Source organism: Xenopus tropicalis, chromosome 6, assembly GCF_000004195.4.
Source record: "Xenopus tropicalis strain Nigerian chromosome 6, UCB_Xtro_10.0, whole genome shotgun sequence".
In the NCBI taxonomy this organism is placed as follows: domain Eukaryota; kingdom Metazoa; phylum Chordata; class Amphibia; order Anura; family Pipidae; genus Xenopus; species Xenopus tropicalis.
In genome coordinates, this window is record NC_030682.2 from 52,984,662 (window position 1) to 53,006,456 (window position 21,795).

The 21,795-nt window shown below is 39.4% G+C and overlaps 1 protein-coding gene across 1 annotated transcript; it reads right to left on the minus strand.

Moving 5' to 3' along the window:
• Window positions 1-3,317: 3,317 nt before the first annotated feature.
• tgm4 (transglutaminase 4) lies at window positions 3,318-21,384 on the minus strand. The gene is made up of 14 exons (XM_002937748.5): window positions 21,300-21,384; window positions 19,329-19,508; window positions 18,363-18,469; window positions 17,143-17,275; window positions 14,772-14,890; window positions 13,490-13,597; window positions 12,548-12,722; window positions 11,923-12,061; window positions 10,134-10,237; window positions 8,947-9,198; window positions 8,207-8,503; window positions 6,617-6,786; window positions 4,657-4,793; window positions 3,318-3,679 (listed from the first exon to the last, which is right to left on the minus strand). The coding sequence occupies exons 2-14, from the start codon at window positions 19,504-19,506 to the stop codon at window positions 3,538-3,540; spliced, it is 2,061 nt and encodes a 686-aa protein (XP_002937794.2). The 5' UTR covers window positions 19,507-19,508; window positions 21,300-21,384; the 3' UTR covers window positions 3,318-3,537.
• Between the last annotated feature and the right edge of the window lie 411 nt (window positions 21,385-21,795).

The window sequence follows — 21,795 nt, forward strand, 5'->3', positions numbered from 1 at the left end:
GGTCTGAACTGACAATTCACAATCACTTATGGTAAATCACCTGATCCACCTGATCTATCTGAACTGCTCTTAGCAATCTGCAATTATTTGCACTATATATTTTTAATTTTTTAATTTTTAATTTATGCTGTTAAACTTATGTTGTGTTGTAAATTTTTTCATGGGTTGCATGTATGTAGCATCTTGGGCCCGGAGGAACGCTGTTTCGTCTCACTATGTACTGTACTGTATATGGTTGAAATGACAATAAAACCTACTTGACTTGACTTGAGGGGCAACAGGGACAGGTCTCCATCGACAATTTTGAAGTACAAAGACAGCTGCCCCATGATCACAGTGCTGCCTCTCTTTGGCGGTGCTGTATACAGAATTTACATCATTGTTGTGCAACAGCCTGGTACAGAGTGCAGCCAGACCAGGGGCAGAAGTGCTCTCTGCATGAACATTAAAGGGGTGTGCTCTTACAGTTCAGGCTTGAGTCTTAGCAAATTGCCCCTTATATGATTGGGGGCAGATTATAATAAAAGAATAATATCATACAATACGGTTGAAGTTGGGCTTTAGAGGTTTGGGGGGCATACAAATCTTCTGGAGGACCACATCTGGCCTACGGCCAACAGTTGGACAGCCCTTATCTAGTATATTTCATTTACCATGCAGTTTTTAATTACACTATACTGGAATTTCAGAAGTGCTGACAGAGTGCTGTGTAGGTGTTCAGATTCGAATTGAATAAACCAAAAACAAAGACCCACTTAAATTCGGCCCTGGCAGAGCAGAATTACAGAGACTGTGAATGTACTTTCTGCACTAGAGATGCAGCCCCGATGGTCCCTTCCATACGCAAGTGACATAAGTAATGGGGGCAGTGTACAAGGAATGCCCCTCTGACACATAAGCATTCCCAAGCTCTCTAAAGATGTGCAAGAACCATCTCAACCTGGTGAAAACTATCCCAATCAGCACTTTGCAAAATATTTTAAAACATCCATATGTTTTGACATATTGTCCTAATCCCTGTATAATAATGTAAAGTACTAAGGTTCATTCTTCTGAATTTAAGGAACTGATTTATTAAACTTCAGGTTTGGATTTTTGCCATGTTTGTAATCATTGTTTATGGCAGAACAACCCTTGTGATGAAGCTGACAATTTATTCAAACAGCTCAGGTTCGAAAGCTATTTACTTACCCTCGAGCATACTCCTTCAGGGCAGCATTCATAATCATTGGATATTAGATGTCACGATCATGTGAATGACGGGAATGACCATGGTACAACAAATGAACATTATGACAAAATCATTTGATGGTTGTCGAAGAAAATTATTGGAAGTTTTTATTAAAAGTGGACAGGAAAAAAGTGCACAATTAGTATATTGTAGTGCAATTGCAAAGAAGGGGATTTCTGCCGACTACAGACCAATGAGAATGAAATTTTTGCCTAGGGCTGAACCTGCTAAAAGCAAAACTCGCCCCACCAATATTTTCTTATTGTTTTGGAATACAGGTTTGGGATCTGTTATCCAGAACCCCATAATCCAGAAAACTCTAACAGTCCATTTTACACAAGCAATTCTTATTTTTTATTGCACAGAATTCACACTGACAAACAGTTCAGCTTGTAGTTTTAAAAGCAGAGTATTCCAGACATCCTAGAGCCATAGATGCATTTGAATATTGCAAAATAAAAGAATTATGAGTGTATTATGCTATGTACCATGCTTGAACAAATTTATGCTTTCCAAACAAAATCAATATTATAATCAGATTTATGTCGGACGCTACCCAGTGGCATTGGCAGCTTTTTTAGGCAAAGCGTGCCATCTTTATGTGAACGCAGCTTTCCAGTATCTTTAGGGGGCCTTTAATACGTTGCATAACCCTGAACAAAAATGCACTTCTGCCGGGTTCAATGTGAACCTTGTATCTACTAAAAAATATCTTGTGTGAGGTACAGAGTACATAGCATGGGCATCTGTAGAGAATTTGTCAAGGGGAAGGGGGGCATGTCATCAAGCAAAAACAACCTATATTTCTAAGATTAAGCCTGTATACAATACTAGGGGCCAAGTTTGCAGGAAACAAGTTTATTGACAAAGCCCATAAAGTTGCTCACACCTTACATAATTGTAGAACTAGGGGGGCTGTTTAAATAAAGAGTATAAACCATAAAAATCTGCCGCAGCGCTGCAAAATTTTCTTTGACCACACCCCTAAAAACATCCATGATTTTACCAAAACATACCCCACACATACTGGTATAATTACTACAGAAAATGCACTGTGGAATACACTGCCATCTTGGATTTTTTTTCTCCAGAAACAGGGAGCTGCTGCTAACATTCAAATATATCAGTTAGAAGTCTGTCTGAGACAGCTGCAACCAGCGTCGTATTCGTGATCAAAGCACCCTAGGCCGCCAGCAGCCCCACCCCCTCCGCGCATGTGCGTTCATTTAGCTTGCATACAGAGCACTGGAGACAGGATGTGCTGAAGTGCACCGGGTACCCTGGTACTCTCACAGGCCAGTCCAACTCTGTGTAAAAAATAGTTAAGGATGTCTAAACAAAGAACATAACAAGAATTTCTTGTTTCATTGTTGAACTGCCCCTAACTGCACCCTAGGCCCACACCTCTGCTACCTACTTCTAGTTCTGGCTCTGGAAGCAGCTATTTGAGAATGATTATATAACCATGGGCTGAATTTATGAAAGTTAGAATGCCCCCTTTAAACTATTTTTTTAAGAGATGAAAATTTTAACATCCAAAATGTATTTAAAGTTGTTACTATGGATTATATTATATCAGTCAAAGCTGGTGGCTTTGACACCTTCTTCCTTTTATACAAAATGGTGAGCAGCCCAAAGGGTAGGATATCAAACTGTCCCTAGAACCTCACTACTCATGTATTGAAAGAGACTGAAAAACTGTAGTTTACATTGCTTCCAGCCATGCTCTTGTCTGCCCTACCTTCTATGCTTAGAGTAATTCTCAGGCACATGTTTAAGCTGACAAGTTACACCAGTTAATGACATTAATGATAATTTTGCATGGCTTGTCTTGCTGAGTAAAATACAACTATTCCTATGTCTGAGAGGAGCCAGGCCCGGATTTGCGGAGAGGCCGCAAAGGCCCGGGCCTAGGGCGGAACAAATTTAGGGGCGGCATGCCGCCCCGCCGCAACGAAATTTTGAAATTTTGCTCCGATACGGAGCAGTGGGGATTTCTCCCCACTGCTCCGTATGTGAGTTAAATGCCTGCGCATGCGCACTTGAGTCGATGTGGCGTGGCATGGAGGGAGGGGGGGGCTTGTTCGCGCATGCACAGGGGGCGCGAATGGGGGACGGGCTAGGGGCGGCTGCTTTTGAAATCCGGCGCTGAGAGGAGCTGCAATTTAATGTAATGATTTGGGTAAACTAACCAGCTAGTTAAGTCTAACTTTAATATTTTATTAGCAGGTGAATAATTTAGAAATGAATTCAAAATTGTTTCAGCAGCAATGTTTAGCTAACTACTGTATCTAATCACTGTTTAGTTAATTTATGATGATAATTGTCTTTTCCACTGAAATTCCTTTGATTTGGCTGGAAATTAATTTAGCCACAATTTTTTTCTCCCCTGGTCTCCGTGGAGCACATATGATCTTTGAGCGGAAGATTCCTCCAGGCTTTATATCCCTGCACATAGAGAGCATGAAAGGGGAAAAACATGAAAATAAGAAGTGAGGCATGATACAACAAATCTATTTTGTTTGAAATAGTAAAATTTATCACAAACATATTGGGTCATTTTTTACATGTATAGCAGATAGATAATAGGGACATGCACAATGTCCTATGTGGTGTGCAAAGTGCAAAAAAAGACAGATGGTGAGAGGCATGTAGGCATCCTCCCCTCCTGCCCTTAAATAGCTCATCATTCAGACATGCAAGTTAGGGAGTGGAAGGAGGCGCAGAACCCATAGGGGACCAGTGGGCAGTCGGTAAGGAATGCTCTCTGCCGGACTGAAAATCTGGTTCTCCCTGCAGAGAGCAACTACCCTGGGGGGGCTGGGATTGTAAATTACCCCTAATGTCTGGTTTCAGATACTGATAGTAAAAACTGATGCATCTCTGAGACACAAAATACAACACTGTATTTACATAGATGTCTCTATAAATGAACAAGTAAGGTCCAGTTGTTCCTGGCAGACTTAACAAGTCAAATGCTACATAAAGTCTCCTAAGAACTGTCTATAAAAGGTGGTACAAAATAATTTCAAAATACCCTGTGTTATACACAGACAGTGTTATTTAGCCAGGGTACGGATCCATTCTTCTCATGTGTTTCAGCAGCTACTGGTTAAGTAAGCAGCGGAACGGGAGTGGCTGGGGCGGAGTGTGGTGCAGGCAGGGTCGGGGGCCACTGGCTTTTTTTCCCGGTAGCCTGGTTGGCCAGTCCAACCCTGCCTGTAAAGCACTCTATAAAATGTTTATAGATATATATGATGTGCATAAAATGTGCTATTTACGCAATGTGAGGGGCATACGTCTAGCTCTAGCCCTGCATATTGTTGTTTTGTAATATGCTTTAGTGCTTAAAGATGTTTTTTGCATGCATAAATAAATGCATTTATTTTCCTAGTCATTTCTTTATAAAAGTTTTTTTTCCTCACCCTTCATCAAATGTCTCCAGTTTGAACATGCTAAGGCCTTCCACGTGCAGCTGGCATTTGTCTAGCTGAATGCTAAGAGTATTCTTGAAAGTAAAAGTGCAACTGAAATCTTCATTAATCTTTGCAGTTTCTGGCATCTAGAAGTAAAACACATGGTAATGTTGATTTACATCTCAGGTCTGCCCCAAACCTTTCCCACTTTCTAGTAAGCCCCACCCATTTAGGAGTTCCACGACTGAAACTGCATCAGCTCATTTGGGAGGAATAAAATAATAATATTCCTGTAATCACTACCTCTTACTTGGTCCCCCAGGATTTTGTACTTGCTCCATTGTTTTCCAGTTTACAAGCTGAGCAAGTGACTGGTTTTAAAACAAATCAAAGAGAATGTTATAGATTAACTGTGTTGATAAAGCATGATTTGCTGGGCTAAAAATAGACATAAAACATTTCCCCACCTACTTTGAAGAGCTAATGCACAATGACACCTTTGGCACATGGGGCATTTTATCTCCTGTTATAGGTTCTGAGCAGAACTGAGAACAAGCAGGGCAACATGGGACACTTAAAGTGATACTGACACCAAAAAACTAAAAATATGAACCTACTTCCAAACCTACCTATAGGTCATGCTGACTGTTTTTTCCTAAAAGTCCTTTTTCTCTACATAAATCCTACTGAAGATCCTGCAACCAACTGTCTGGCAACCCGACTGTAGCTTCTCAATCTGTCAAAAGCACTACGTCATAAACTGGGAGGATTCAGCTTGCCGTTTGCTTCAAAGAGTTCCCCCTCCCTCGCTCGCTCCTCGCGTTGTGAACTAGATAGCAGGTGGGCTTGATCTTTCCATTGCCTGCCTGCTTCAAAGGGCTGCCCCCTACCTTTCTGCTCTTCGCACGAAGAATTTAAATAGCTTTCCCGTGCCTGCCTGCTTCTAAGGCCTCTCCCTCCCCATTACACATAGACAACGGAGCTGAGCTTGTCACACACTGGCTGAAAGCAGAAGGGGCGTTGCAGGTTTGTGATTGGGCATATTTATTCACTTGGGAGGCATTTAAATTAAAACCTGGAAAAGGGGAAAACATGACTGCTCCGTGGGTCTGTAATTCGTGCTACCATAATTATGAACCGAAAAAACTTTGCAGATTTAGTTTATAAGGAATTTAAAGCTGATACAAATTAAAACACAACAGCAGGTGTAAAAAATGTTTTAAATGGCTGTCCGTATCACTTTAAACAGCGATCTGGGACAGGGGGCTGTGAGGTATGCAAAATTCCAGGGGTGGCAAGTTCCCCCCAGTGCCCCTATTTGCAGACTCCTGTGATTACCAATATATTAAGAGGAATGTTCTGCAACATGGCACAGAATTTATTGACCCTACACATCAATAGCGCCATATGTTTCGGTTTAAGATAATAAATCTAATGAAACAGAGGGTACCATAGCCCAAGCAGCAGAACTCAGGAATAAATCTAAAGATGAAACATGTACTTTACAGAGTGCTGAACCCAGCTAACCAATGTCAGTAAGCACTATTGTTCAATGCAGTCAGCTGTTTCTGTTGATAGTTTGAAGTCTTTTACAGACAATGTGCCCAGTTACTCCCTTGGTTTGTAATACAGCCAGGGTCGGACTGGGCCCTTGCCAGCGTTCCCCCTGCCCGACCACTCTCCCTGACATGTTAAATTACGCGCGCTTGGGGGAGGACGTCGGGTGGGGTCCCTGCGAGGGGCATCAGGGGGGCACCTGTGTGGGGGGAGGGAATTAGGGGACGCGGCCGGTGGGGGCCCTTCACCCCCCAGTCCGACCCTGAATACAGCTTCTTATTATGTGAGTGTATGAAGAAACTAAAGAAGGAATAAATGGCCTTACACAGATATATGTTGTGTGGGTTTCTTTAGGTCATATTATTCTGTTTCTGTAGTCAGCAGTTATGGTGTAACAAGTTAGAATTCTTACCTCCACTTTAATGGGAGGATAGGTGAATGCAATCGCCATACTGTCACTGGTCTTCTCCTGTGTTTCCTTGTTTTCAGTTATTGCATTGATCCTGAAAATGGCCTCATCCTCAACCATAATTACAGACTTCATGTACTGCTCTGAGGCTACAGTCACAGGGATGTAGGCGACTGAAAGCATACACAGTATAAACAAACAGCAGACACAATATGATAATCAAAAACAAGTGAAATTATAATTTACAAGTGAATCCTTTACACATTTGGGATTGAAAAACACAAAACAACACAACGTTTGTGGCCACCAGTCAGTACGTAACATGTCTCTCTTTCCTATTATTGTCTCTCCTGTCCCTAGCTCCCCTAGGCAACCCAAACTTAATAAAAATGCAAACATATTTGGAAAACATTCATTGTGCATTGTTGCGAATTGTAGTCTGGCCACAGGTGAGTGGAGTGACACTGCTAACGGAAGATTTATGTCCCCTTTAATTACTGTAACCCCTTCTTAGCTGTAACCAAACCAACAGCATGGCTGGTATTGGTTTAGAACATGGGGTACCTGCAACTCAATCCTTCAGGATGGGCCTTCGTGAAGTGGAAGTGACCAATGGTGCGCTATGGTGTAGAACAACTACAACTCACTGTAGCTGTGTGTAGTACAAAGTAACAAATGGGAGCCAGAAGGTTCTTTGTGGTAAACCAGAGCGTAACTTCTTTATTGTCCAAGACAATGATCCACAGGGTTATAGCAATACTCACACAGAGGAGATATCAGGCAATTGCACAGAAGGTAGAAAAATATGGTGTACACCCATATAGCCCACCTCAGCCGAGGGTTGGCCTCCATGTGGAGTAACCTGGCCAAGTATCTTTATCCTTAGGGTGTCCCTTAGCAGCCAAGGATACCTCACAGCTGACTATGGATCAGGGATAGGAACTGAACTGATACCTGCGTCTTAACGTGTTCCTGTAGTGCCTATAGGGAAGAGTACTTCCAGCTAATTTCTCCTATTTGGAGTGAAACTGCTCTTTCTAGCTAATCTCACTTTCCTAAAAAGTGCTCTTATAAATTATCCTGACACTTACTATTCCTCATTCACTGGGTCCTTGTTCCCCAACTTCACTAGAGCTAGATGCAAACTCTAGGGTAGAAGGCTTTACTGGGGCCCTGTTGATCCCAGGCTCAGTGTAACTTCCACCTGGGTCAGCAGATGCAGCCAATAATTATAAAAATATAATCTACTGTTGCCCTGCACTTGTAAAAGATGTGTATTTGCTAGACTATAACTACATAGAATGCTATGTAACATGTACCTTTTCCCTTTTTTTACAGCTTGAATGCCAAATTAGAGTATTGGTTAGTGCACCAAATGATCGTATATCTTTCATCTGATATTGGCCAGAAAATCGGTCGGGAAGATTTAAAATTTAAAACAATGGAATTTGTCCATTGTTAAGCAGGCAGCTGCCCACAGTTTTTCATATCAGAAAGCAATAATAAAAATATGATATGATAAACATTTTCTTTCTTCTACCAATATGATATTAAAGTCAATGTACAAAACAGAAAAGCATGTCAATTTAGTACCTTTTTTTCCTGGAACTTGTACACTCTGCTTAATGGATGCCACACTGGCAATTACTTTTCCTGTGTAAGCTTGCAGCTGGCAACCAATGGTAATGTCCAAAGATTTTGCCTCATTTGTTTCATTTTCTATGGAGACAGTGAAAGACAAGGGGTTCCCCGGAATTAACTCTTTATCACCCTGTATCTGCAGCTTGGTGCCAGCTGGTGGATATGGAGGAGGTTCTGGGCTGACCAAACAGGCACCCGAATTAAGGAAAGAACAGGCTTTCTGGAAAGTTTCTCTCTCTTCCGGGGATCCTGGAAAACAAGCAGTCTTTGATTGTGATGTTTGAGGTCAGGAATATGTCTTTTGTATATGGGATAAAAGTTTTAATACAAAGAAAGTGTCAGTGGTTGAATTTCTGTAAACAGCTTAATGTAGTATTAACATACTATATACATTGCATCTCTACTTTTTTAAGTTATCGCTTTTGGGCTGCCTCACAGCTGTGAGAACACATGCAAAACAGGAATAGGGTGAAACCTCTGGGTCGGTCTAGAAAACTGGTGCTGTGCCCATGCCCATTTTTCCTTTAATATGTACATCTATGGAGTACACATCTTAAACGCCAGTTGAGATACAAGCCAATCGAGTGGTTATTTATAAGGTGGAGTGTTTGTTAAACAGCTTCCAGAAGCAGGAATAAGGACAAGCCATTAAACTAGAGTACGCTTGGTGTATGAATTGCAACAGATCTTACCCTCTGGGTGTTTGTATTGCACTGTAATGTCCTCTCTGACATTCATATTGACAGTTTTGGTGCTGATACACTCGCCGATGCAGCTTTTCTCTTGCCGGATTTGGATTGGTGGTTCATCACCTTGTTTATCCTTTACCAGCCAGCAGATCCTGTCAGCATTTATTTCTGCAAACACAAATTTGCCATCATATGGCAAATAAACATCTCCATTTTTAACGGCTGCCAGTGAGCATGGACCACACTCATAGACACCTGAAAGTAGAGAAATGGTCTGTTTCAGAGATAATTTTACATTACATGGAAAAGTGTTACATTTAAAAAAAAAAGTTTATTTTATTATTGGGGATGATAGATGAGCTTGTTTCCTCAGTGGAAGAGTCATCATAAACATCAAAGGCATCTGCCTTTTTGTGTTTTTGGCCAATAATGAAATTGAACAAGGCAAAGAAGAAAGTTTGCCCTGAGTTAAGTCTTTTGAGGCTTAAATATGCTTGATTTTGATGTTTTATGTGTACTGCTATTGAAGACAATGGCCTGCTACCTCCCTTTATTACCTTCAGAGGGTGAACCTACCACTCTGTATTAACTTCAGATGGTGAACCTCAAACTTTGTTTGACAAGTCGCAACTGCTGTTAAATTATTCTTTACATGGGACAATTTGTCTCATGGGAGCCCTCGCTGTATTGGCAGAGGAAGGGTTACCCACACTGACTTTACATACTCAAAATAGATGCCTCAATAACCTGTTAACTTTTTATTTGTTGGCTCACATACAATATAATATTCAATCACTTCACAAATACTTCAGATATATACTGTGTGAGCGCAGTACTCACTTATAGGTGAACTTATAGGTAAACTAGTCCCCAGTGCTAGAGGGATGCTTACAGTGGTGTTTTACTCCAGGAATCTTTTCATCCATGAGCCTTACAGCTTTAGTCCCTATGCTAGTGAGTGAAATTGTGGGTTGTAACCCTGCTAGTGTCCTGTTTGAAACCCTGTCTCTTTTGCTAACTACCCTAAGCCTAACTCTCACTCCTCAAATGAACTATTACATATTATTTACATCTACAGAGGCGTAACTACCAGGGGTGCAACTGCTATGTGCAGTTCAAGACATGTGGATGAAACTCCTATTCATGACATACAAATCAAACTCCTTTGTTTTAAAGCATTCTCACCCTACCTTGGCTTAGTTCCTGTGGGGTGGCATCAACTGCCTGCCATCCATCATATCCTTTTGGCAGATCTGGTCGTTTCATCCAGGCATCATTCCACACATGAAAATTCCTACCACAAGAGACAAAAGGGTTGATTCACTAATCAAAAAATTATTGCGTCTTATTTTTTACGACTTAACGCACGATTCACTAAAATGACACGCGTCAAAATTAAGACGCGATGCTGTTTGCGTTATTTAACTCGCGAAGACCATTTTCATGCGGTATTTGACGCAATGCGCGCTAATTAACGCAGCACGCACAAATTGTCGCCTCGTGCGAAAAAACGCACACCATGTTACCCATACACGCCATTACTTTCGGAAAACTACTGTTCTGAAAATGACAATTTCCCTGCAAACTGGAGGCTACATCACTCTAGGGCCAATACATACTTGAATAAATCACACTGCAAAGTCCATATTGTGTTGCCAAAAGCTCATTAACTGTATTTTTCTATAATTACTGCCTGCCCCAAGTAGGTGTTAATTTTTGCATAGGCTAATGCGATATTTAGAGCGTTTAACGCTTCATATGTATTTGTGAATCATGCGTTAATACTATTTCTAATTGCTAATTAAGGCATTGCGGTTGCGCACTATTTAACACACGCAATATGCGACTTAACGCATGCGACAATACTTTAGCGAATCATGCGTTTTGCGTCAATTTTAGATCCTAGGGATAAGGGGTATGAGAAATCCTAGGGATAAGGGGTATGAGAAATCCTAGGGATAAGGGGTATGAGAAATCCTAGGGATAAGGGGTATGAGAAATCCTAGGGATAAGGGGTATGAGAAATCCTAGGGATAAGGGGTATGAGAAATCCTAGGGATAGGGGTATGAGAAATCCTAGGGATAAGGGGTATGAGAAATCCTAGGGATAGGGGTATGAGAAATCCTAGGGATAAGGGGTATGAGAAATCCTAGGGATAAGGGGTATGAGAAATCCTAGGGATAGGGGTATGAGAAATCCTAGGGATAAGGGGTATGAGAAATCCTAGGGATAAGGGGTATGAGAAATCCTAGGGATAGGGGTATGAGAAATCCTAGGGATAAGGGGTATGAGAAATCCTAGGGATAAGGGGTATGAGAAATCCTAGGGATAAGGGGTATGAGAAATCCTAGGGATAAGGGGTATGAGAAATCCTAGGGATAAGGGGTATGAGAAATCCTAGGGATAAGGGGTATGAGAAATCCTAGGGATAAGGGGTATGAGAAATCCTAGGGATAGGGGTATGAGAAATCCTAGGGATAAGGGGTATGAGAAATCCTAGGGATAGGGGTATGAGAAATCCTAGGGATAAGGGGTATGAGAAATCCTAGGGATAAGGGGTATGAGAAATCCTAGGGATAGGGGTATGAGAAATCCTAGGGATAAGGGGTATGAGAAATCCTAGGGATAAGGGGTATGAGAAATCCTAGGGATAGGGGTATGAGAAATCCTAGGGATAAGGGGTATGAGAAATCCTAGGGATAAGGGGTATGAGAAATCCTAGGGATAAGGGGTATGAGAAATCCTAGGGATAAGGGGTATGAGAAATCCTAGGGATAGGATTAGAATACACAAGAATAACTTGTAAAATATATCATTTTAAGCAGGGCTGAAATGAAGGTATTGTGTTTATGGGCAAAAAGGGGTGTGGTCTAGTCAGATTTGGGGTGTGACCTGAGGAGATTATGGGTGTGGCCTAAATGTACACCTTTAAGACTGGGAATATTGGCATACATAGAATTAGAGTAGGTTGTGCATACCAAACCGAATCAGAGCATAAGTCCTCTAGAATTTCTCCTTTTTCATTCAAATATACATCAACTTTTAGATTTCCTCCTGTATCATGAGCTGAATTAAAATTTGTGACACTTCTTGCTGGAATTCCTAAGCATCTTAGAACTGTGTGAAAAAAAGTAGAAAAAAACCTTGTTAGAAATACGGACCATATTAGTTAAGCAGGTGCTAGGAGCTTATGACCTTATGGCTGAGCAACAACTTGTATTGGCTTTACATGATCTTTAATTAAGCTTCCCAATCTACATTAAATAAATATGCTTTTACAGTAGTTCCAAAACACCAGCAATGGATTCTGTTCAATAAAACATTAATCTACTGTGTGAACAACCAGTTCCTTGTTCCTTTTTTATATGATTTTATGTGCCAGAAAAATATGACTTTGGTAATAACAGGATTCTTATTAGATGATCCTATTGTATTTGGATGTAGGCTTTGAAGAGCTAAGAGGGTTCAATGGAAACATCTTATAGACTATTTAATTTTTGCTACAGCTGGAGCAGATATGGACTGTTGTAAGCCCCCTGCTTTTATTCCACTTATGCCTTGTTACACAGAATTCTATCTAAACCAGGCTCTGAGGGGAAATACCTGTAGTGAGAATTCCAGAGAACACCCAGCACTGCCCATACATGACAGACCTTTTGCTCTTGTAATACTTTTGCAGAATAACACTGCTTCCTGTCCAGCTTGTCGGAGAGAATCCGCCAGAATAATTTCCAGACCAGTTTCCTGTAAGAACTCCTCTGTCGTCATTGGAATTTACCTGGAAAACAATTCTATGATATGACTATTAATAATAATTTACTATTAATTAAATATTTATTGTTAAAAGCAGGGCTACCACCGTATCCCTTTAATGCTTGCAACATATGAAATACATTGAGCAGTAGTCATTTCATTTGTATTTTGCTTGACGGTTTTAAAATCGTTGCAATGTGCAGCATGGAGTTGTGCAAATTATTAATCAGCCATGGCATGCATGAATTTCATATATGACCAGTATTAAAAGGAGGAGAGTGCAAAACAAATTAGTAATTTTAAATAACATTTATCCTTTAATGTGTGAGTTGTTGATTGACTAATGGCAGTATAAATATTGACACAGAATATTCTCATTTTCCTGAGGATACATTGACACACCAACATTTGGGCTATGTAAAATGGTTGCCGTTGCAACACAATATTACAGAATCATGCATGACACCATAAAGATTTGTGAAATCTCCATTTTAATCAAATAAATCAAAATTTTCTCTGTAATAATAAAACAGTACTTTGTTACATTACATTAAGACCCCTTATTTGGAAAACCACAGGTCCTAAACATTCTGGATAACAGGTTCCATAGAAAAAGCAAGGAAAATGTATTTCGGCACAGACTCGCCCCTTCCAATGTGCCTTTGCAATATACAGGAAAGAAAAAAGGAGAAAAAGCCACACTCCTTCTAAACAAAATGTCCATTAAATATAAAAGCATGGGTGGCTACTATAGACAGCCTGTAACCATACTGTCTATGTAACTGTACATACCAATGCAGATAATTTTCTGGTCAAGATAACCGGGTCCCTTCTATGTTCAGGTTTAAGTTGACCATGATCTAGAAGAAACATGCAGCAATCCAAGACTTCTGCTTCATACTAAATACAAAAAGAGAGGAATTGCATATAGTGCATAAACAGGAAATATGTGCATATATGAGGAAATGGCAAAAGAATTGTCATGGCTTGCTTTCCATTATAATCTAGTGGTGGATGTAGTGTCCAGTTTTTGTATACTTTGCACATTGCCTCACAAAATGCCCCCTAAGGTGCAGCACTTTGAGATCCTGGAATAGAGTGCCCTGCCCTGGCTGCTTCTGGTGGCTTCTGGGTGGTAGTCTTGGGAGTAGGGATGTAGCGAACCTCAAAAAAAAAGTTCGCGAACCTGTTCGCGAACTTCCGCCGAAAATTGCGAATATTCGCGAACTTTGCGAACCCCATAGACTTCAATGGGAAGGCGAACTTTAAAACCTAGAAAACCCATTTCTGCCCAGAAAAGTGATTTTAAAGTTGTTTAAAGGGTGCCACGACCTGGACAGTGGCATGCAGGAGGGGGATCAAGGGCAAAAACCTCTGAAAAATTGACACACGCCGTTTTTCGAAATGATCGGTAATTTTGCGACTTTTTCGTATTTTCCGGCGCTTTCGTAAAGTTATCGTAAGTTTTGCGACTTTTTCGGAGCTTTCGTACCGTTATCGTAAGTTTTGCGACTTTTTCGGATCTTTCGTAACGTTATCGTAAGTTTTGCGACTTTTTCGGAGCATTCGTACCGTTATCGTAAGTTTTGCGACTTTTTCGGAGCATTCGTACCGTTATCGTAAGTTTTGCGACTTTTTCGGAGCTTTCGTAACGTTATCGTAAGTTTTGCGACTTTTTCGGAGCTTTCGTAACGTTATCGTAAGTTTTGCGACTTTTTCGGAGCATTCGTACCGTTATCGTAAGTTTTGCGACTTTTTCGGAGCATTCGTACCGTTATCGTAAGTTTTGCGATTTTTTCGGTGCCGGCGAACCCAAATTGCGAACATCACGAAAAGTTCGCGAATTTGCGGACTTGCGAACACCCGATGTTCGCGCGAATTAGTTCGGCCGCGAACAGTTCGCTACATCTCTACTTGGGAGAAATTGATGAAAGAAAATTTGACAACCCCTGATATGTAAGGACTAGCAGCCGCTACAAATGTATTGTATTTGGAATTGTGAATAAGCAGCAACTATATTCTATAATCCTGTATAGTATTATTCTTATTTGTAATAACAGGAATGTATATCTACCTGCCCAAAGTTCCAGGGTTTTGCAGTGATTTTAGTAGCTATGCCAACATATATATAGCCAGTGTCTTTGAGGACATACTCCTTTCTTCCATCTTCACTGGGCATATACACAGTGTCATCTGGAAAGGGAATATAGTTGTTACCCTACACATACCATACAAAACATAAGTGTGTTTCATCATTGGTCTTAGGCTATTTTACTTCCTTTTTACTGCTTTATTTTTTGTTTTGAATACAATTTATATTAATCCATAATAGGTTGGTTGGCTGATGAGAAAGCAGCATAAAAAACTGGAGGAAAGAATCTATGAAAGAAGAAGGGCTAGGAGAAATTATGTGAAAAACAAAGTTTGAATGGAATATGGCATACAACAAGAAAGTATTTGCTATAAGAATAGAAAACAAGGGGGGGCGCCCATAGTTTCAGTCAGGGAGTGGCTCCGGGATCTGTGGGACCTGGGTTTCTGCTGGCCCATTCTGACCTTGGTCCAAACGCAGTCATTTTATTTCACTACACTGAAAGAATTTAGATCATGTTGCATTTAAATCAGCATACCTATTCTTAAGCCATTGTTTTAAAAACCTAAATGGAAAGTACCCAGCAGAGTGATCTAATAGAGCTGTATACTGACAATGTTGAATTACTCGTAACTATTAATCACAAACTGAAAATCTCACTTAGGGCAATGGCACACATGCCCCATATGTAATAAAAGGTGCAAAGTTTGCCCAGGAGCAATAACCCATAGCAACCGATAAGATGATTGCTTTTAAACAGGTGGCTAGTAAATGCTGATTGCATGCTATAGGTTACTGTTCCTGGAAAAACATAGTACCTGTTATTAAATAACACCAATAGTGCTTTGTTGCCTGCAGGAGATTGCCTCAAAAGTGCTTTTCCTGCAATTAGGGCTAATCATCACATGTAAAGTGTTTTACACGCAACATTTCCCATTCTTCTGCATTTAAAGATATTTGTGCATGCTTTTTTTCCCCATAGGAAATCGACTCTCCCTGTGGGAGACGCTATAGAAGTATATTTATCATATTTCCTATTTCCTTCCTTACCATGTTAGGAAAAAGCATCATGCAAGATTTAACTCACAGGTTCATTGTGTCTATGAAGATTCTCATTCATCCAGGTCATGATATACAGTATCTAGTAGAATTAAGTCTAAAACAACGAGTGGCTTCTTCAGTTCAAATGACTGGTAAGGAATTCCCCGTGATTTAACACCTTCATCAATGAGAATCTTGGTACCATTGTGATTGGATCATACCTTCTTACACCTGTCAGTTTCAGCTAACACCTAACTGAACAAGTTCAATGGAACCATTGTGATTGGATGTCTGTGACTCTACTACCATCAAGAATTTAAATACCGGGGAATTCCCTACCACTCATTTGAACTGAAGAAGCCACTAGGATGAGTGGTGAAACGTTTTTAAGAAAAACTCAGAAAAGTCCAGTTGTTTTAGACTTAATTCTACTAGATACTCACAGGTTCATTATTTTTTCAATTACATAATAGATTGGGGTAGGAAAAATGTTGGTCCTGTTAAATTTAAACTAGTGACATTAAAGCCTCAATAGCCAAAGATATTGTGTTTGTGTTTTGTGTACAAATTGTAGCTAAATTTTGCTTCTAGCTGCTATGTAGCCTTTAAACCAATGAATCACTTTCATGTGTGTGCTAATGAGCTGGGGCTTAAAAGCTCCCTGCTTTTCCACTAGAGCCTTTTTGAGCTAAAGGTAGGTGCTGGTAGGTGTTTGCTGGGGGACTTAATTTTAATTGCATCACAGACTCATTAGACAGTGTAGGACTCACGTACAATGAGGGACCTTGACGTGGCACGTGAGCTTACATATTTTGGCAAAAGTGTGGTATTAACACCTCATTTTTTGTAAAAAATTATTTTTAAAGGCAAACTAAGCGCTGACAATCTTTCTTTCTCTTTGTGTGTAATTAATGGCTTTTTATCGTTTCTAGCAGCTGGTCAACTACAGATTGTGGGTTAGACCGAGCGCTGGCACAATAGTGTGTTTCTAACAGCTGGTCAACGCTACAGCGTGGGTTAGACCGAGCGCTGGCGATTTCTTGCTGTGTTTTATAGCCAAAGATATAGCAGAGATATCCAGTCTTTGGCCTCAATTATGTTTTATAACTACTTCCTGCCTCTAGAGTCGTAGTGCAAATGTGTGGTATTTATGAATAAGCCTAACAGAAGGTGCTTATGAATTTTCTTTACTGGAGTTCATTATTTGTCCTTTGCCACACTGGAAAACAAAATATCACTTTAATGAAATAAAGTCTATGATGTAAAATATCTCTTATGATTAATCACACCAAACCATTTAAGGTGTTATTACCTTTGCACCAAGGGTTGCATAGAAGGTAAATGGTACAATCTGCCAGCGGGTAGACAATCCCTTTCCCTGTGATTATACTCAGCATGTATTTACCAACAATGGCAGTGGCTGGACTACTGACAGCAACCAAATACTAGAAAAAAAGGTTATATTAGCACAAGATTAAATGCATGAAAACATAGTCACATTCAATTGCACTGTACCGGATTAAAATGAAAATAATACATTGTGACTGTTTTATGGAGGATATAGATCCCTTTTAAATTACTATAGCAGGATGAATCTCCAAAAACCTAATTAGAGATGCAATAGAATGCAGTGCTCTCTACTTGTTCTGTGACTGTCTAAAGCAGGGATCCCCAAACGTTTATACCCATAAGCCACATTCAAATGGAAAAAGTTTTGGAGAGTAACACAAGCATGGAAAAAGTTTCTGAGGGTGCCAATGAGAGCTATAATTGCCTATTTTATAGCCCCTATGTTGGCTGGAAGTCTACAGAAGGCTCTTTTACACTGGGTTTTAATGCAATCAAAGCTTCCTCCTTCCCAGAAACTCAAAAATAAGCACTTGCTTTGAGGCCACTGGGAGTAACATCCAAAGGGTTGGTGAGCAACATGTTGCCCCTGAGCCACTGGGTGGGGAAAGTATGTATGTAAATTTCAGGCGTGAATCCTGCCCTTGCCCTGGGTATACCCAGATCCCTATTATTTTATTAAAATAGAAGGCATTGACCACTGACCATATTTCTAGCACTAAACACCTAAAAAGCATTACCCTTGTCTACCCTTGTAACAAAAAGAAAGTGGTGAGTGCTCAGCCTAACCCATGCTGTAGTGTTGACCAGCTGCTATTGTTTCCGGGACTTGGACTCACCTACACACTGGAGCTGGCTAGCTGCTGCAACACACACATACACTACTGCTCAGATTCAGAGTGAATCCCTTTAAATACCATTAACAAAAATTGAGGTGTTAGCACCACATTTTGGCCAAAATATGTAAGCTCACGTGAATATGCCTGCCCTTGTGTTGTTAGGTTACAGTGTATTTGTAAGCCATAATTCAAAGACTATTAGGTGAGATTCTCACTGGCAAATACTCTTACATTAAGTTTCGGCCACTTGATATGGAGAGCTCAATTCTATGAATGGTTTGCCTTCCCTTTAGAACAAACTTTTTGTTGGATTTTGTTTTGTACCAAATAAATAAATTATGATTACCTCTTTGTTGTTTCTCTGGCGAATCAAAGCACTCCACTGGTTTGTCTGGATGACAGGTCCTACATCAATCAGCACAAGGGTCCCGTTGGATGGCAAAGCTAGTGAACCTAGATGCACAAAAACAGTTTGGGATTTTTGTCTTTATAATTTTTAATAATGGCCTAAATTTAACTGTCCTTTGATATTGTTTAGAAAAGGAACCTGGCCCTGAATTTATGTCCACATTTAACACGTACAGCATATGTCTCACACAGTCACTTGACTGCCATCAGAGAGGTTAAACACCCTTAGGAGTTCTTTACTGACAGGAGACAGGGTGCACTTCACAATGGACCACAAGTTCAGATGTTCCCTCCATGGATACAGCACTGCCTGTTTTTGGCAGGAGGAGGCAGGTAGGTGTCCCCACTCCTGCATTCTCCCCATTAGGAGACTAATTAGAAAGTGCCCTTTGGCAATGATAAGCACAGGGCTGCCTTGCTCCTGCACATAATCCGCTGTGAACTCCAGAGCACAGTATGGCCCTAAAAGTGAGCACTAAGGAGTGTGATTTGGTGCCTGAGCTTTCAAGGGAGATAATCACCTGAACAACTGGCTGCTTGTGTTCCAGTTTGTGTCAGTGTGTCTGGAATGACAGATACGACACCCAACCCACAGTGATCTATTAGTATAAATACTATACTGTATACATAAGAATTGCTAAACATGTAATACCTAATTTCTTCCATATTTTTCAGCTACCTATTCAGCAACCTACAATGATTTTTGTGGGAACAGATTAATAACTCCATAACCAACACAAACTAGAAGAACTGTAAAAACATTTCTAGAAAGCTCCATGTAAATTTTATCTCAATTAAGGAAATTTTTTATTTTTCAGAAATACATTTTTCTGACTTTTTTCAGAACGGAGATACTTTTGGCAAATATGTGGCCAATGATTTAACTTTCCCATAACTCTCTCACCTGTTGTAAACTGCAAGGTCACCTTGTCATTTGCAGTCAGTTCTCTATCAAAGGTTATTTTCATATGAAACTCTTGTCCCCTTCTCAGAATAAGGTTTGGGTTGTCATAATCGTTGGTATTGTGTTGGCTTGTGTTCTCTGTTTTTAGAAAATCAACCTTTTCGGTTTTCAGAGCCATTTCTGTTGTTTACCAGGTAAACAAAAGGTAAATAGAATTCAATGTAAAACAAGTATGTACAACATATAGACAAATTTGCAAATCTCATGGAAATATAATGTGAATGGTGCTTTTTAGAAATATCCTCAGTTTGTGAAATTATCTGCATGTATATAAAGGATATGTATATTACATATTGGTAATATTATTAGTAGAAGTATTAGCAACATTAATACTACTAATATTCATTATCATAGTTTTAATATTAGTGTTATTGTTAGTGTAATATTAGTAGCATTAGTAGAAGCAGTAGTTGTATTTATGGTAGTAGTATTTTAATAGTATTAAGCAAAACAGTACCATTTGTATCATTAGTAGTAGTAGCATTGGTAGCAGTAGTAATATTATTATTATTAGCAATATTATAATGTTAGCATGATATGTTTTTGTAGCATTAGTGTAGCATTATTCTGAAACAAAACATGCATGGGAATAATCTGTTGTGCTTTTCTCTTAAATAAGCTAGCATTCCCGAAGAAAAGTTTAACAAATTTTGTGACAGTTATATTTTTCACATCTGCGTTTTTTTTTCTTCATGGTGTTAGTTTTGTTAGTACTGGTAGTATTAGTTGCAGTAATAGTATCATCAGTTACATTAGTGGTAGCATTAGTGGTAGCACCAACAGCACTAGTAGTATTCGTAGCAATATCAGTATTGGTTAGTTTACTGTTCACAGTGGTAGTATTATTATTAGCATTGGTTATAATATTAGTATTACTAATATTAGTTGTAGTAGTGTTAGCAGTATTGGTACGGTACTGGCATATTTATATAACTAGTAGCAGTATTTATATAACTAGTAGCACAATTAGAAATATAAATAGTAGTATTAATATTAGTGCAGGTAGTATAATTAGTGGAAGTAGTGTTAGATCTAGTATTACTAATGGTAGTTGAGGTAAAACCAGTGGTGGTATTATTGGTAGTATTACTACTAATATTAGTAGCAGCTGCATTAGTAGTATTGCCAGCAGTAATAGAAGTATAGAAGTAATAATAGTAGTAGTATTTTAAGAAGTATGAGAAATACTGATAGCAGCTGTACTAGTATTAGCAATAATATAAGTAGCGTTAGTATTTACAATAATAGTTTTAGTAATATTAGTAGCATTAGAATTATTAATAATAGTATTGGTATCAGTAGTATAAGTAGCAGTAGGATTACTATTAATAGCAGTATTAGTAGCGGTAGTAGTAGTATTTGCATTAGCATCATTAGCAAAACTATTATTATTAGTACTAGTAACAGTGAAAGCATTAATATCCGGGGCAGCAGTAAAATTAGTATTAGTAGTATTCATTTTGGAGTACAGTAGCCTGTGGAGGTGCATGTGAGAATCCTGCCTACCAGTGCTATGTCAGCCCTCCTGCTGTACTGTATTGCACAATATGTGCTTTTGATGTTATAATTATACTGCATTGAACATCATAAAGGGCTTCATAAACAATGCAATTTTGGTATTTTCAAAAGAAATGTGGTGCAGAATTTTGAAAAGTGCAGACTAATGTTCGGTAAACGTTTTTGTAAATTAAGGTTTTTAGGACATTTTTACTTCCTGTTAATAGTTCTTTAAGAATACAAGCCAAATGGTGCTGGACTGCTGCTCCTTGTACTCTTTAACCCTTGCTATGTGGGATAAAATATGGCATAATATGAGTTATAGTGAATTCATGGCCTTTAAACTACAATTTATGTAGAATACTATGCATCATATCTTTGTCACAATAAAAAAAAATATATTAATGCTCTTACCTATAGTATGGTCAGTGCTTTATGCTTCTGTAATGTTGTTTCATTTGGCAGCAGCAAGGCATCCAAAGCCTTTTATCAGCATGAAATGATTTCCACTCCCTAGATGAAATAGGTGGATCAAGTGAAATAAAATAATACAAAATCCTATTGTCAATTAACCTGGGAATTTAATGGCCCAAGAGGTAGAAGGAATCACAGGTTCTTACTGCCCTCCCACCCCAAACTGCTGCTAAACAATATTTACATTAATTCATTCTCTTCTCTGGGCAGCAGCATTCTAATTGCTGAATTCTCTTGCATCTTCAATTGAGTTTTTAGTGCATTGCTTTAGAGAAGTAGGGAGCGCAGTGAGACAGTTTTGTGAAGGGTTCCTTTTAAGAGACTTTTATAACATTACTGCTTTAGTTTGAGATGGTCAGTCAGGCATAGGCATAAGCCTGTCTGGAGAGACTTGAGGTGATATTTATTATTTGCAGGGCTGGGTGCAAACTGCTAA

Excerpts from the sequence above, each read along its gene's own strand:
- tgm4 (XM_002937748.5), bottom strand. The coding sequence starts at position 19,506 with ATGGCTCTGAAAACCGAAAAGGTTGATTTTCTAAAAACAGAGAACACA. Across the intron at positions 13,598-14,771 it reads AACCCTGGAACTTTGGGCAG|TATGAAGCAGAAGTCTTGGA; the intron begins GTAGATATACAT and ends TTTTGTATTTAG. Across the intron at positions 6,787-8,206 it reads ACAAGTTCCAGGAAAAAAAG|TCGCCTACATCCCTGTGACT; the intron begins GTACTAAATTGA and ends GTATGCTTTCAG.